The sequence below is a fragment of the Elephas maximus genome, chromosome 11 (genome assembly GCF_024166365.1).
Source record: "Elephas maximus indicus isolate mEleMax1 chromosome 11, mEleMax1 primary haplotype, whole genome shotgun sequence".
Classification (NCBI taxonomy): domain Eukaryota; kingdom Metazoa; phylum Chordata; class Mammalia; order Proboscidea; family Elephantidae; genus Elephas; species Elephas maximus.
In genome coordinates, this window is record NC_064829.1 from 114,871,848 (window position 1) to 114,888,190 (window position 16,343).

A 16,343-nucleotide genomic window follows, 5' to 3' on the forward strand; every position below is an offset into this window, starting at 1 on the left:
TAGGTCAGAAGCAACAGAGCTGGTTCAAGGTGTGCAATCTGAGATAAGAAGGGGATTTAGGAAGAGTTTGATGTGGAGGGAGGTGTCTGAATGAGAATAGGGGGAGGGAAGGGCAGAGGTTTAAGGGAATCTGAGAGCTGAAGAGGCTGTAAGGAAATCTGAGGGCTGGGAGCTCAGTGTGGGATAGGGAGCATAAGGATGGGAAAGGGCTGGGGGATAGGATTTGGGCTTGGAAAAGGAGTCTGAAGGTTTAGGGAGAAGGTCAGATGGAAGGCTATTGGCTGGAGGAAGAGGGGCCTGAGGATTAGGATCTGAGACGGGGTGGGGTCTATGAGCTGTGAGAGGGATCCTGGAAAAGGAGGTCCGAGGTTGGGGTTTGCCCCCTGGGGGAGAAGTCTGAGGAGTGGGTGGGGTCTGAGCTCAGTGGGAAGATCTGCGGGAGGAGAGAGGGTTGAGGGTAGGGTCTGCCCGTCCTGCTGGGAGAGGGTCTGCTGGTGGGAGGTGTGGTCTGAGGTCTGAGGACTTGCCAGTACATTGGGGCGGGGTGTACAGCCTGGAGGAAGGGTCTGAGGATTGTGTCTACCGACTGGGCGAAGGGTGTGTAGAATGCAGACGGGATCTGATAAAGGGGTGGGGTCTGCGAATTGAGGAGGATCTTGCAGATTGGGGTGGGGTCTGAGAGCCGTAGGCGGGGTGGGAGGAGTCCGGTGGAAATCTGAGAGCCCGTAAACACTAGGGGGGGTCTCAGGACCAGACCTCAGTCCAGATGGCTTAGCACCTACCGTTGGGTTCCAGCTAGTGATCACCACGTGACTACCACGTGACTCAGGGGTGCTAGTTGTGGCAGCCCGGGCGGGAATCCTAAGCGCATGCGTATCAGTGGTTTCCTGCCATGCCTGCACAGCAACCTCCTTCCTAGGAGAGGATACACCCCTGCCCTGGGGTGACCCTCAAGAAGAGACTGCGATATCTAATATCCACCCCAGAGTTTTAGGCTTAGCTTTGCACATACCTTCCCCCACCACCAGGACCTCTTTGGAAGCCTCGGGCTCTTCGTGATTCCTGTAGAGCTGTACTTGGCTGTCTTCTTCCCACGTTTCTCACTCACCCCACTGACTATTTCAACTCTCTGTCCCTGCCCCAGCCTCTCCCCTGAGATCCAGACCTGGGGGTCCCACGGTGTCCTAGACATCCCCTGGAACCTTCACACCTGCAGGTTCTCTCACTGACCTCAGTATTCCCCCGACCTGCCCTTCCTCCCGTGTCTCTGCTTCAGGGTTGACCCCACCGTCTCCCTCTGCAAGCCAGAGCCCCGGGCATCACCCTGGATATCTACCTCCCCTCAGTCCCCTATGCTTTCCACCAGCCTCTCCTCTCCCCTCAGCCCCGCCCTGCTCCAGCCCTCCTGCTTCCCTGCCAGCTTCTCCTGGGCTCCTGGCTCTAGTCTCCCCCTCTGGTCCATCCTCCACATGGCAGCTGGGGGGATTCTATCCCTCACCTGCTTAAAACCCTCCCTGACTCCCCAGCGCCTCTGGGACAGAGTCCAAACCCTGCAGTCCAGCATCTAAGACTGCGTCATCAGGCCCTGTGGCCCGTCCAGGCTGGTCTCCACAATCTGCCTTACATGTCTCTGTTTGGGCACTCGCCTTGCCTTTGAATGCCTTCTCAATCTTCACTTCATTACTCCTGTGAATTCTTTCACAATGAAATACTCTTGATCACCCCCAGGCTAGGTCATGCACCTCCCACAGCCCCCAAGACTTCCCTCAACACCCTGACTACTCTGCTTGGCTTCCAAGACCACAGCCCTGAACATTCTGGGCTGTCACCATCTGAAGATGGTTTGTCTACTCCCAGTGACGCCCCCCCCCCCGCCCCCACACCATGAGGCAGCGCCTGGAGTTGTCATCATCATTGCTGTGTCCCCAACATTGTTCACCTCCAAGCTGGCCCAGAAGGGGCCTCAGACAAATGCCTATTCGATGAGGGAGAGGTTGGGCTCTCCCTCTGTGCCTCCCTGGATGTGTGGCTTTGCTCCAGCCTCAGTGCCTCAGCATCGGCTCTTCGTCTATGGAATGGGCACCTAACGAGGTGAAGGAACTCCCTGCGTTAGCCACCGCCTGGATGAGTAGAGCTGGTCCCAGGCCCATCCCAGTACCAGTGCCTCAGTGTTGGGGGGAGCTTCGTTAGTCTTTGCTCAATGTCCCTACTATGCTATCTAGGTCCCCAGGAGCCCTTCCCTGAGGAAGCGGTTTCAGTGGGGGGCAGCAGCCTGGGCAGTGCCTCAGGACCTTTATTGACCATGACCACCACGGACACTGACGGGGTTCCCTCAGGCGCCCCCCAGCAGCCTCCTCCGTAGCTCTCGGCCGAGCAGCTCCTGTTCCCTGCGGACGCCCTCCAGCACGCTCCGGTTCTCCTGGGCCCTCCGGATCAGGTAGGGGATCACCTCCTCCAGGGAGCCGTAGGGGATGGACTTATACACAGCATAGCCGGCCTGCCCTGCGGGGAGAGGGTGGGCGGGGTGTGGGCCTGGGCCTGTGGAGAGGCTCCCCTAGGCCCCATCTGGAACAGACTTCCATTTCTGAGAACAGGATAGACTGGCTGAGTTGGACACACTTTCCCACTAAAGAAAAAAAAAATTCTAGAGCAAATGTTTTTTAAATCTTTTTAAAATCACTAAAATGATGCCAAAAGAGTAAGGAATTATTAATCCAATGATTAAGAGAAAGGCTGTCGCTGCAAGGTGAAGAGGGTTAATAACAAGTCAGTTCTCCTGCTTTCCCTCACTCCCATGGAATATTGACTACACCACGGACTACCAAAAGAATGAACACATCTGTCTTGGAAGAAGTACAGCCAGAATGCTCCTTAGAAGCAAGGATGGCGAGACTTTGTCTCACATACTTTGGAAATGTTATCAGGAGGAAGCAGTCCCTGGGGAAAGGACATGGGGCTTGGTAAAGTAAAAGGTCAGAGAAAAAGGTGGATTGACATGGTGGCTGCAACAATGGGCTCAAGCACAGAAGTGGTTGTGAGGATGGTGCGGGACAGGGCAGTGTTTCATTCTTTTGTACATAAGGTCACTATAAGTCGGAACTGACTCGACGGCACCTAACAACAACAACAACCCCCACTCCCAGGGAATGGCCTTGGCAACAAGCAGAGCCAGGAAGAAAACAGATGAAAATCTCTCCCTGAGAGTTTGTAGCCAGATTTGCCACACCAATTTACACCCCGGGATTGTCTCAAGAAACCTCAGGCTGTGAATTTACGGTAAAATAGGTTTGTAGTCTTAGTACCTGGCAGAGGAAAACACAAATCCTTGTGTCTCAGGCCCTGGCAAGCAGCACAGTGAAGATAACAGGGCACACAGGAAATCAGACACCACGACTGAGAACCAGAAAATACAACAGACAGCAGACACAGAGACACAGCTCTGCAAGGCCTTCAGATAATGGAATAGCAGATCTGTCTGGAAGCCTGTGGAGGCTGGGCCAGCTGCAGGCTCTGGGTGGGAGCCTGCCGGGCATTGGTTGGGAGAAGAGGCCTCGCTGGGACCGGAATGGGTGGTTCACATACCCAGTGCCAGGGAGACGTGGTCGCACATCCCCAGAAGTTGTCCGAAAAAGACAGGCCCATCCAGAGGAATCCCCAGCTCCCACATGCTACGAAAAAAAGGACATACCCTTAATCCAGACAGGGGCTGGATCCAGGGCTGAAAGTCAGCCACTGTGCACCTGTATGACTTCCAGTTATTAAAATAATAAGATATTATAAACTCAATAATAATAACCACTGCCCCGAGCCCCTTGGGAGCCGCCCAGGAGATCCTAGCCCTGTCCTTGAATCCTAGGACCCCCTCATACCCCAGGACCCCCTCATACCCCAGCCAGAGGCCTACAGGACCCTGCTGCAATTCTAGCCACACTGATGCCTGGCTGTGGCAGGTTAAATACTTTGAGTGTCTCCCAGAATCCTTCCTAAGCCTAGTGGCCCCACACCATTCCTCCCCTTGTCCACGTCTACCTTCTACCTGTCCTGTAGACACCGACTTCCCTTCCCGTGCCTCATACCGCTTGGTTGCCTGGTGGACAGACTCCTCATTGTGGGAGGCCACCATGAGGTGACACAGGGGGCCACGGCGGGACACGTGGGTCAGCATCAGCTCCAGACAGCGGCTGTAACTGCACAGATATGCTAGATTCAGCTCAGGCATCTGGGTGGGGCCAGGCCCCAGGGATCAGGGATTCCTGCCCTTGGGAAGGTGGGTGCTGTGAAGGGCAAGGTGTCTGGAGTCAGAAAGTATCCCCACTCCTCCTGCACCAGCTGGGTGACCCTGCACAAGTTGCATTCTTTCTTTGAGCTGTTTTTCTCTTCTGTAACAGCGTGAGTTCTCCTAAGAGTGCTGCTGTGAGGATGGAGTGAAACAAAAGTGACTCAAGGGCGATCCCACACACGAGATGACACATGTCCAAGGTTATTCACTACATTGCCTTGTTTGCAGGACGAGATTAGAAGCAAACATTCATTAGCGGAGAACTGGCTGCCTGAACTTTGGCACACAGAGAATAGGGGAGTACCCCTCTCCAAAAAAAAAAAAAAAAAAAAAAAACCATTGCCATTGAGTCGATTCCAATTCACAGCTGTAAAAAAGAACGAGGACACTCTGGACACTGGGAGGGAAAAGTAAAAAGCCTGGCAGATGCTTTCTGAACGTGCCGTAGGCCAGGTGCTTCACGTGCTCTGTTGGTTCTCCTCCGTTGCCTCCTACATCTGTCCTCTGCCCTGTCTGCCCCTCAGGGCTTACGTTCTGCGTCATCCATGAAGGCATGGGCAGGAGACCAGAGCGAGGGAGGAGGAGAGAGCTCGGAGCATCTCACCTCCCAGTCCCCTCCCTTGGTCACCCTGGCTTTGTTTTGTGTATGGCCACGGCTCCTGTCTGGCAGTCCCTCTTCCTCAGCCCAAACAGCTTCCTGCTCTTGTGTGTCCTTGGGTGCCTCATCATTCCTTATGAGTTCCCCTAACTTTGCCCAACCTTCTATAAATAGTCCCATCACTGAACTCCATCTAGTTAAATCCCTTCGCATGGAATTCTGTTTCGTCTGGGACCCTGCCTGACACACGTACATTTGCTCATTTAATCGTCAAATGAACTCTGTGAAGTAGATGTTCTTATTATACCCATTTTGCAGAGGGGAAGATTGAAGCTGAGAGATGTTAAGTCTCTTGTCCCGAGGTCATCCAGCTAGAAATGGCCGAGCTGGGATTTGAACTTAGACTGTGGCCTCCAGAGCTGGAGTTTGTTACCACTAAATTATGCTGCCTTTGAGATACGCAGTCTAGTGGGAAAGCAAGGAACAGTGTGTAGACATGATGTCTTCTATGCCAAAAGAAGGAAAAACAAGAAAATATCTTTGTGTTTGCCTGTTTATGAATACAAAGGCACTCAGGAAACAATGCGGGGGCAGGGAGACCCCATGACTAGATGGAGATGTGGGTGGAAGTGAGATATGTCAGCATATTTATTTTCATATTGTCATGGATTGAATTATGTCCTCCCAAAACTGTGTGTATGAACTTGGTTAGGCCATGATTCCCAGTATTGTGTGGTTGTCCTCCATTTTGTGATTGTAATTTTATGTTAAGAGGATTAGGGTAGGATTGTAATACCACCCTTACTCAGGTCACCTCCCTGAAGCAACTTAAAGGGAGTTTCCCTGGGGTGTGGCCTGCACCTACCATGTACCAGGCACAGTTTTAAGCACTGGGTTTGTTTGTTCGGCAGTGAACAAATCAGAAACCTCTGCCCTCCTGGATCCACAGTCTGGTGAGGGAGAAAGGCAATGGGCAGCTGAATACACAAACTGCATAGAATCCCAGGTACTGATAATTGCTAAGGAGAAAAATACATTCAGATAGGGGACAGACAGTGGGTGTGGGGTGTTCCAGGTTTTGATAGGGAGAGCAAGAAAGGCCCCCTGAGAAGGTACCAATAAGTCAAGACCTAAGGAGGTGACGGATTGAGTCAGGTAGCAATCCGAAAGAAGAACATTCTGGAAAGTGGGAACAGGAAGTGCAGAGGCCCTGGGGGATCAACCGGGAGACCAGCATGGCTGGAGTGAAGTGAGTGAGAGGTAGAGAGGTGATGGGACCAGGTCATGTGAGGCCTTGTGTGCCACCGTGAGGATTTGGGGTTTAGTAAGAGTGCGGAGGGGTTTTGAGTGCACGAGGGACATGATTTGGCTGTTGTATTAACAAGTTCCCTCTGGCTACCTGTGAGGGACAGGGCAGGGCAGAGGAGGGAGCAGGAGCCTAAGGAAGAGCCTGCTGCGATGGTCTAGGTGGGAGGTGATGTGTCTTGGACTAGGGAGAAGGAGTAATACGTAAACACCCAGGATACTCAGCACAGAGCTGGATGGGTGTTGAGCCCTCACTAAATGTTAGATGTTATTGTTATTTCTCTCAGAGCCTGGCCTGGCCCAGTCTTACCTCCAACTGGTGGCCTCGTAGTCAGGCTGAGTGGGGTCTTCGGTCCTTTGGAGCCGGGCCACCTGTCTCTCCTTGTCCAGGTAAGCCCCTCGTACCAGCTTCACTCCAAAGGCCAAGCCAGCCCTGTCCGCTGCCTCAGCATCCCTCTTCAGCCGCTCGTGTGTGTCCTGGCAGGGCACACAGGCAGGTTCGGGTCAGGCCACAGGAACACCAGCCCGTGATCCCCCCGAGTCCATGGTCCCCCCGCGTCCACCACGTACCTTCAGGTAGGCCTGGTAAGTGTTCCAAACCCAGGGTCCTCCCTCCCTGGGGCTGTTCCAGCGCAAAGCCAAGGCAGCCACCAGCAGGGAAAGTGCAGGATTCAACGAGGTGTACTCGGCATCCACCAGGAGCCTCACGTGCTGGGTCCGGGCGTGCTGAAGATGTGGGAGACATGGCCAGGGTGCCAGGAGTGCCTAGCAGGTGCAATGGCACCAGGCCCCAGCAGAAGACATTACCTGTACCACCCGGTGCAAGCGGCTCAGAGAGGCCCAGAGATGCTGGTTCTGCTCGGCATTGAGGCAGGAGACCTGGAGGTCCTGGGGGGTTACAGGGGAGGCAAGAGGGGCTTAGGGCTGCTGTACCCTCCAGGGTCTAAGCTCCCACTCCCACCATCAGGCAGGGGAAAAAACGTTTAGCAATTGTTAGAAATCTGAAAGGTAGCAATAACACATAGACACTATTTATTGAAGTATAATACAGTGGCTGAGAGCCCGGAATCTGGGTTCAAATCCTGGCTGCATAACTTATTGTGTGACCTTGAGCAAGTCCTGCAACATCTATAAGCCACAGTTTTCTCCTCCGTAAAATGGAGGTGATAATGATACCTACCTAATGAGGTTGTTGCATAGATAAAATGGGTTAATGTGTATCTTAGGCTGGGTTCCCTAGTGAAGCAAAACCAGTGAAGCACATATATATATATATATGTGTGTATATATATATAAATACATATGCAGAGAGATTTATTTCAAGGAAATGGCTCATGCATTTGTGGAAGCTGGCAAGTTCCAAATCCATGGGCCAGGAGTCAGACTGGAGGCTTCTCCTGACTCACGTGGTTGCAGGGGCTGGTGAACCCAAAATCAGCAGGTTAGACAGCAGGCTGCTGGCTCACGTCCCAAGAACCAGAGGTCAGAGGATGATGAGTCAGATGCAGAATCGAGAGAGAGCAAGCGTTGCCATAATATCCGTATATATCGGATGCAGGCCACACCCCCAAGGAAACTCTCCTTTCAACTTAGTGGCTGCTCACAACAGATCACATCATAATGGTGATTACAACATATCTGCTGAACCACTGAAAATCATGACCTAGCCTTAAACCATATATAGTCTCTAAATAAAGACAATATAAAGTCATACTTGCACCTAACATGGTACAACTAACAGGCATACAAATGAATATTCACTAGCCCCATTTACATCTTATATTTTATAATGAGTAATGGAATAAAAAAAAAATTTTTTTTTTTTAATGGAATAAGGGAGGGAAGAAAACAAAGATATTTGTTATGTGTATATCTATATCGATACAGATATAGATATATATACATGCACACATAAAATGCACACATACACGTATAATAAAACAAGGAAGAAATACTCATAACAATTACAGTCCTCATTTCAGCAACTGTTCACATGGTCATAACTGGTGTTTAGAGCTACCTTCTTCCACCACTTATTCCATATTGCCTTTGCCCTTAGCAAACACCTCAGCTGGTGGTGGCTCTTTGCCTGGTGGGGTGACCCAAATCATCATTCCTAAAGGATCTGGGCCATTAGTAGCCATGTCGGAATTGGGTTGCTGTAGTTTTTCATTGGCTTTAATCACAGGACATGGTAGTACTAAGAGACGCCTTAAGGGGTCTCCTGCATGCCAGACATCCTCTTCTTTACCTCCATTATGTAATATCAGTCTGATTTCCTCTTGGTAATCAGGTAATCACACCACCCAATATGGTAACTCCCTTCTTTGTTGATCCAGAGGCATAAGGAGCCCAAAGTGGCCAGGTGGCATTCTTAGCTTCCAGTTGGTTCCAGTGGAATCAGTGATGAGTCTCCAGGTGGGAGTGTTCCTACCTTTGGAACTAAGACCTCTAGGCCCACAGAGCATAGGGTGTTGGGGACAGGAAGCAAAAATTTTGCAAGTGAGTCACTAGGGGTAATAGTGCATGGTGCCACTCCCATTTCTCCACCCCTTGATTCCTGGACACATGAACCCAGGCTATGGGAGAAACAGCACCATATTTTGGGGGGGGGTTGGGTTTACAGCATATACAGCCTCCCAGAGAACACTACCCCAACCCTGCAAGGTATTGTCACCTAGCTGGCACCATAATTGTATCTTTAAAAGGCCATTCCATTATTCTATCAAATCAGCTGCTTCAGGGTGATGGCGAAGATGATAAGACCAGCGGATTCCATGAGCATGGGCCAATTGCTGCACTTCATTTGCTGTGAAGTGAGTTCCTTGATCTGAGGCAATGCTGTCTGGGATACCATAACAGTGCATAAGGCATTCCATAAGTTCACGGATGGTAGTTTTGGCAAAAGCATTGTGTGCAGGGAAGGCAAATCCTTACCCATACTAAGTGTCTATCCCAGAAGAACAAAACACTGTCCTTTCTATAATGGAAGCCGTTCAATATAATCAACCTGCCACAAGACTGCTGGCTGATTGCCCCAAGGAATGGTGCCATATCAGGGACTCAGTGTTGGTCTCTGCTGCTGGTAGATTGGGCGTTCTGCAGTGGCTGTAGCTGAGTCGGTCTTGGTGGGGAAGTCCATGTTGCTGAGCCCATGCATTACTTCCATCCCTGTCACCATGGCCACTTTGTTCATGAGTCCATTGGGAAAGCCAGGAGTGGCTGGGGAAAGAGGATGACTGGTTTCCACGGAACAAATCATCCTATCCACTAGTTTGTTAAAAATCTTGTCTACCGAGGTCACCCTTTGGTGAGCATTCACATGAGACACAAATATCTTCAATTCTTTGGCCCATTCAGAGGGGTCTGTCCACATGCCTTATCCCCATACCTCCTTGTCACCAATTTTCCAATCATGTTCCTTTTAAGTCCCTGACCATCCAGACAAACCATTGGTCATGCCCATGAATCAGTATATAATCATACATCTGGCCATTTATCATAACAAAGTTCTGCCCACTGGGAGGATTTCCCTTCACCACTGTCCTTCATGGAGGTCCCAGAAAGGGGCTGTATTGCTGCTGCTGTCCACAGAACCATCTGTAAACCAAGCATGAGTTTTCGCTTCCTCAGTCAACTGATCATAAGGAACTCCCCATGAGGCCATAAGTGTAGACTGGGAGAGGGAAGGTCATGTAACAGAAGTAGAGCATTTGGGTCACTTCCTCACGCCACTTGTGCCTCCAGGTCTTGCTCGAGTCTGATCTCATATATACCACTTCCGTTTAATGACGGAGTGCTGCTGTACATATCTGACTTTGTAGGCCAGACAACACCCAGTTCATGATGGGCAGCTCAGGCTTCATGGTGACTTGGTGGCTCACAGTTAAGTGTTCAGTTTCTACTAAGGTTCATTTACAAGCCAAAAGCTGTTTCTCAAAAGGAGAGTAGATATTTGCAGAGGATGGCAGGGCTCTACACCAAAATCCTAAGGGTCTGTCTGTGATTCACCAATAGGGGTCTGCCAAAGACTCCAAACAGCATCTCTATCTGCCACCGACACTTCAAACCATTGAATCAGCTGGATCAGATGGCTCAATGGCAGAGCGGCTTGCATGGTAGCCTGAATCTGCTTCAGAGCCTTCTCTTGTTCTGGGCCCAACTCAAAACTGGCAGTTTTTTTTTTTTTTTTTTTTTGCCTTAAGTGAAAGTTTACAAATCAAGTCAGTCTCACATAAAAATTTATATACACACCTTGCTACATAACCCCAATTGCTCTCCCCTTAATGAGACAGCCCGCTCCCTCCCTCCACTCACTCTTTTTGTGTCCATTTCACCACCGTCTGAGCCTCTCTACCCTCTCATCTCCCCTCCAGGGAGGAGATGCCAACATAGTCTCAAGTGTCCACCTGATCCAAGAACCTCACTCCTCACCAGCATCCCTCTCCAACCCATTGTCCAGTCCAGTTCCTGTCTGGACTTGGCTTTGGGAATGGTTCCTGTCCTGGGGCAACAGAAGGTCTGGGGGCCATGACCACCGGGGTCCTTCTAGTCTCAGTCAGACCATTAAGTCTGATCTTTTTATGAGAATTTGGGGTCTGCATCCCACTGCTCTCCTGCTCCCTCAGGGGTTCTCTGTTGTGTTCCCTGTCAGGGCAGTCATTGGTTGTAGCTGGGCACCACCTAGTTCTTCTGGTCTCAGGCTGATGTAGTCTCTGGTTTATGTGGCCCTTTCTGTCTCTTGGGCTCATAATTACCTTGTGTCCTTGGTGTTCTTCATTCTTCTTTGATCCAGGTGGGTTGAGACCAATTGATGGATCTTAGATGGCCGCTTGCTAACGTTTAAGACCCCAGATGAGAACTGGCAGTTTTTTGAGTCATTTGATAAATAGGCCAGAGTAGCACACCCAAATGAGGGATGTGTTGCCTTCAAAATCCAAAGAGGCCCACTAGGCATTATGCCTCACTTTTAATTGTAGGAGGGGCTATTTTTTACTTTAGAAGGAATATTTCGACATGCCCCACATCACTGAACCCCTAGAAATTTCACCGAGGTGGAAAGTACCTGAATTTTTGTCAGGTTAATTTTCCACCCTCTAGCATGGAAATATCTTACTGATAAGTTTAGAGTCATTGATACTTCTTCCTCAATAGGCCTAGTCAGTAATGTCATCAGTGTAATGGACCAGTGTGATGTCTTGTTGTTGGGAAAAGCAATCAAGGTTTCTGCAGACTAACTTATGACATAGGGCTGGAGAGTTGATATATCCCTGAGGTATGACAATGAAAGTGTATTGCTGGCCTTCCCTACTGAAAGCAAACTGCTTCTGGTGGTCCTTCAAAACAGGTATGGAGAAATAAGCATTAGCCAGATGGATAGCTGCATACCAGGTACCAGGAGACATAGTAATTTGCTCAAGCAATGAAAACTACATCTGGAATAGAAGCTGCAATTGGAGTTACCACCTGGTTAAGTTTTCAATAATCTGCTGTCATTCTCTAATATCCATCTTTTTTTTTTTAATAACTTTTATTAAACTTCAAGTGAACGTTTACAAATCCAATCAGTCTGTCACATATAAGTTTACATACATCTCACTCCCTACTCCCACTTACTCTCCCCGTCTTGAGTCAGCCCTTTCAGTCTCTCCTTTCTTGACAATTTTGCCTGCTTCCCTCTCTCTCTATCCTCCCATCCCCCCTCCAGACAAGAGTTGCCAACACAATCTCAAGTGTCCACCTGATATAATTAGCTCACTCTTCATCAGCATCTCTCTCCCACCCGCTGACCAGTCCCTTTCATGTCTGATGAGTTGTCTTCGGGGATAGTTCCTGTCCTGTGTCAACAGAAGGTCTGGGGAGCATGGCCTCCGGGATTCCTCCAGTCTCAGTCAGACCATTAAGTTTGGTCTTTTTATGAGAATTTGGGGTCTGCATCCCACTGATCTCCTGCTCCCTCAGGGGTCCTCTGCTGTGCTCCCTGTCAGGGCAGTCATCCATTGTGGCCGGGCACCAACTAGTTCTTCTGGTCTCAGGATGATGTAGGTCTCTGGTTCATGTGGCCCTTTCTGTCTCTTGGGCTCTTAGTTGTCGTGTGGCCTTGGTGTTCTTCATTTTCCTTTGCTCCAGGTGGGTTGAGACCAATTGATGCATCTTAGATGGCCACTTGTTAGCATTTAAGACCCCAGACACCACATTTCAAAGTGGGATGCAGAATGATTTCATAATAGAATTATTTCGCCAATTGACTTAGAAGTCCCCGCAAACCATGTTCCCCAGACCCCCGCGCTTGCTCCGCTGACCTTTGAAGCATTCATTTTATCCCGGAAACTTCTTTGCTTTTGGTCCAGTCCAATTGAGCTGACCTTCCATGTATTGAGTGTTGTCTTTCCCTTCACCTAAAGCAGTTCTTATCTACTGATTAATCAATAAAAAACCCTCTCCCACCCTCCCTCCCTCCCCACCTCGTAACCACAAAAGTATGTGTTCTTCTCAGGTTTACTATTTCTCAAGATCTTATAATAGTGGTCTTATACAATATTTGTCCTTTTGCCTCTGACTAATTTCGCTCAGCATAATGCCTTCCAGGTTCCTCCATGTTATGAAATGTTTCAGAGATTCGTCACTGTTCTTTATCGATGCGTAGTATTCCATTGTGTGAATATACCACAATTTATTTACCCATTCATCCGTTGATGGACACCTTGGTTGCTTCCAAATTTTTGCTATTGTAAACAGAGCTGCAATAAACATGGGTGTGCATATATCTGTTTGTATGAAGGCTCTTGTATCTCTAGGGTATATTCCAAGGAGTGGGATTTCTGGGTTGTATGGTAGTTCTATTTCTAACTGTTTAAGATAACGCCAGATAGATTTCCAAAGTGGTTGTACCATTTTACATGCCCACCAGCAGTGTATGAGAGTTCCAATCTCTCCGCAGCCTCTCCAACATTTATTATTTTGTGTTTTTTGGATTAATGCCAGCCTTGCTGGTGTGAGATGGAATCTCATCGTAGTTTTAATTTGCATTTCTCTAATGGCTAATGATCGAGAGCATTTTCTCATGTATCTGTTGGCTGCCTGAATATCTTCTTTAGTGAAATGTGTGTTCATATCCTTTGCCCACTTCTTGATTGGGTTGTTTGTCTTTTTGTGGTTGAGTTTTGACAGAATCATGTAGATTTTAGAGATCAGGCGCTGGTCGGAGATGTCATAGCTGAAAATTCTTTCCCAATCTGTAGGTGGTCTTTTTACTCTTTTGGTGAAGTCTTTAGATGAGCATAGGTGTTTGATTTTTAGAAGCTCCCAGTTATCGGGTTTCTCTTCATCATTTTTGGTAATGTTTTGTATTCTGTTTATACCTTGTATTAGGGCTCCTAGGGTTGTCCCAATTTTTTCTTCCATGATCTTTATCGTTTTAGTCTTTATGTTTAGGTCTTTGATCCACTTGGAGTTAGTTTTTGTGCATGGTGTGAGGTATGGGTCCTGTTTCATTGTTTTGCAAATGGATATCCAGTTATGCCAGCACCATTTGTTAAAAAGGCTATCTTTTCCCCAGTTAATTGACACTGGTCCTTTGTCAAATATCAGCTGCTCATACGTGGGTGGATCTATGTCTGGATTCTCAATTCTGTTCCATTGGTCTATGTGTCTGTTGTTGTACCCATACCAGGCTGTTTTGACTACTGTGGCTGTATAATAGGTTCTGAAGTCAGGTAAGGTGAGGCCTCCCACTTTCTTCTTCTTTTTCAGTAGTGCTTTGCTTATCCGGGGCTTCTTTCCCTTCCATATGAAATTGGTGATTTGTTTCTCTATCCCCTTAAAATATGACATTGGAATTTGGATCGGAAGTGCGTTAAATGTATAGATGGCTTTTGGTAGAATAGACATTTTTACTATGTTAAGTCTTCCTATCCATGAGCAGGGTATGTTTTTCCACTTAAGCATGTCCTTTTGAATTTCTTGTAGTAGAGCTTTGTAGTTTTCTTTGTATAGGTCTTTTACATCCTTGGTAAGATTTATTCCTAAGTATCTTATCTTCTTGGGGGCTACTGTGAATGGTATTGATTTGGTTATTTCCTCTTTGGTGTTCTTTTTGTTGATGTAGAGGAATCCAAGTGATTTTTGTATGTTTATCTTATAACCTGAGACTCTGCCAAACTCTTCTATTAGTTTCAGTAGTTTTCTGGAGGATTCCTTAGGGTTTTCTGTGTATATAATCATGTCATCTGCAAATAGTGATAACTTTACTTCTTCCTTGCCAATCCGGATACCTTTTATTTCTTTGTCTAGCCTAATTGCCCTGGCTAAGACTTCCAACACGATGTTGAATAAGAGCGGTGATAAAGGGCATCCTTGTCTGGTTCCCGTTCTCAAGGGAAATGCTTTCAGGTTCTCTCCATTTAGAGTGATATTGGCTGTTGGCTTTGCATAGATGCCCTTTATTATGTTGAGGAATTTTCCTTCAATTCCTATTTTGGTAAGAGTTTTTATCATGAATGGGTGTTGGACTTTGTCAAATGCCTTTTCTGCATCAATTGATAAGATCATGTGGTTTTTGTCTTTTGTTTTATTTATGTGATGGATTACTTTAATGGTTTTTCTGATATTAAACCAGCCTTGCATACCTGGTATAAATCCCACTTGATCAGGGTGAATTATTTTTTTGATGTGTTGTTGGATTCTATTGGCTAGAATTTTGTTGAGGATTTTTGCATCAATGTTCATGAGGGATATAGGTCTATAATTTTCTTTTTTTGTAATGTCTTTACCTGGTTTTGGTATCAGGGAGATGGTGGCTTCATAGAATGAGTTGGGTAGTATTCCGTCATTTTCTATGCTTTGGAATACCTTTAGTAGTAGTGGTGTTAACTCTTCTCTGAAAGTTTGGTAGAACTCTGCAGTGAAGCCATCCGGGCCAGGGCTTTTTTTTGTTGGGAGTTTTTTGATTACCGTTTCAATCTCTTCTTTTGTTATGGGTCTATTTAGTTGTTCTACTTCTGAATGTGTTAGTTTAGGTAGGTAGTGTTTTTCCAGGAATTCATCCATTTCTTCTAGGTTTTCAAATTTGTTAGAGTACAATTTTTCATAATAATCTGAAATGATTCTTTTAATTTCATTTGGTTCTGTTGTGATGTGGTCCTTCTCATTTCTTATTCGGGTTATTTGTTTCCTTTCCTGTATTTCTTTAGTCAGTCTAGCCAATGGTTTATCAATTTTGTTAATTTTTTCAAAGAACCAGCTTTTGGCTTTGTTAATTCTTTCGATTGTTTTTCTGTTCTCTAATTCATTTAGTTCAGCTCTAATTTTTATTATTTGTTTTCTTCTGGTGCCTGATGGATTCTTTTGTTGCTCACTTTCTATTTGTTCAAGTTGTAGGGACAGTTCTCTGATTTTGGCTCTTTCTTCTTTTTGTATGTGTGCATTTATTGATATAAATTGGCCTCTGAGCACTGCTTTTGCTGTGTCCCAGAGGTTTTGATAGGAAGTATTTTCATTCTTATTGCTTTCTATGAATTTCCTTATTCCCTCCTTGATGTCTTCTATAACCCAGTCTTTTTTCAGGAGGGTATTGTTCATTTTCCAAGTATTTGATTTCTTTTCCCTAGTTTTTCTGTTATTGATCTCTAGTTTTATTGCCTTGTGGTCTGAGAAGATGCTTTGTAATATTTCGATGTTTTGGACTCTGCAAAGGTTTGTTTTATGACCTAATATGTGGTCTATTCTAGAGAATGTTCCATGTGCACTAGAAAAAAAAGTATACTTTGCGGCAGTTGGGTGGAGAGTTCTGTATAAGTCAATGAGGTCGAGTTGGTTGATTGTTGTAATTAGATCTTCCGTGTCTCTGTTGAGCTTCTTACTGGATGTCCTGTCCTTCTCCGAAAGTGGTGTGTTGAAGTCTCCTACTATAATTGTGGAGGTATCTATCTCGGTTTTCAATTCTGTTAAAATTTGATTTATGTATCTTGCAGCCCTGTCATTGGGTGCATAAATATTTAATATGGTTATGTCTTCCTGATCAATTGTCCCTTTTATCATTATATAGTGTCCTTCTTTATCTTTTGTGGTGGATTTAAGTCTAAAATCTATTTTGTCAGAAATTAATATTGCTACTCCTCTTCTTTTTTGCTTATTGTTTGCTTGATATATTTTTTTCCATCC

At 46.9% G+C, this 16,343-nt stretch overlaps 1 protein-coding gene across 2 annotated transcripts in view; it reads right to left on the reverse strand.

The window, feature by feature from the left end:
- Positions 1–2,477: 2,477 nt before the first annotated feature.
- PRODH2 (proline dehydrogenase 2) overlaps positions 2,478–16,343 on the reverse strand; it is a 31,356-nt gene continuing 17,490 nt past the window's right edge. Inside the window, exons 5-9 of one of the 2 annotated variants that reach the window (XM_049900829.1) lie at positions 6,990–7,070; positions 6,753–6,908; positions 6,493–6,659; positions 4,077–4,187; positions 2,478–2,502 (exon numbers count right to left, since the gene is read on the reverse strand). In XM_049900829.1, coding sequence (XP_049756786.1) covers positions 2,478–2,502; positions 4,077–4,187; positions 6,493–6,659; positions 6,753–6,908; positions 6,990–7,070 — 540 coding nt within the window. The remainder of the gene's footprint in view (positions 2,503–4,076; positions 4,188–6,492; positions 6,660–6,752; positions 6,909–6,989; positions 7,071–16,343) is intronic. The other variant, XM_049900830.1, reaches the window with a different exon arrangement.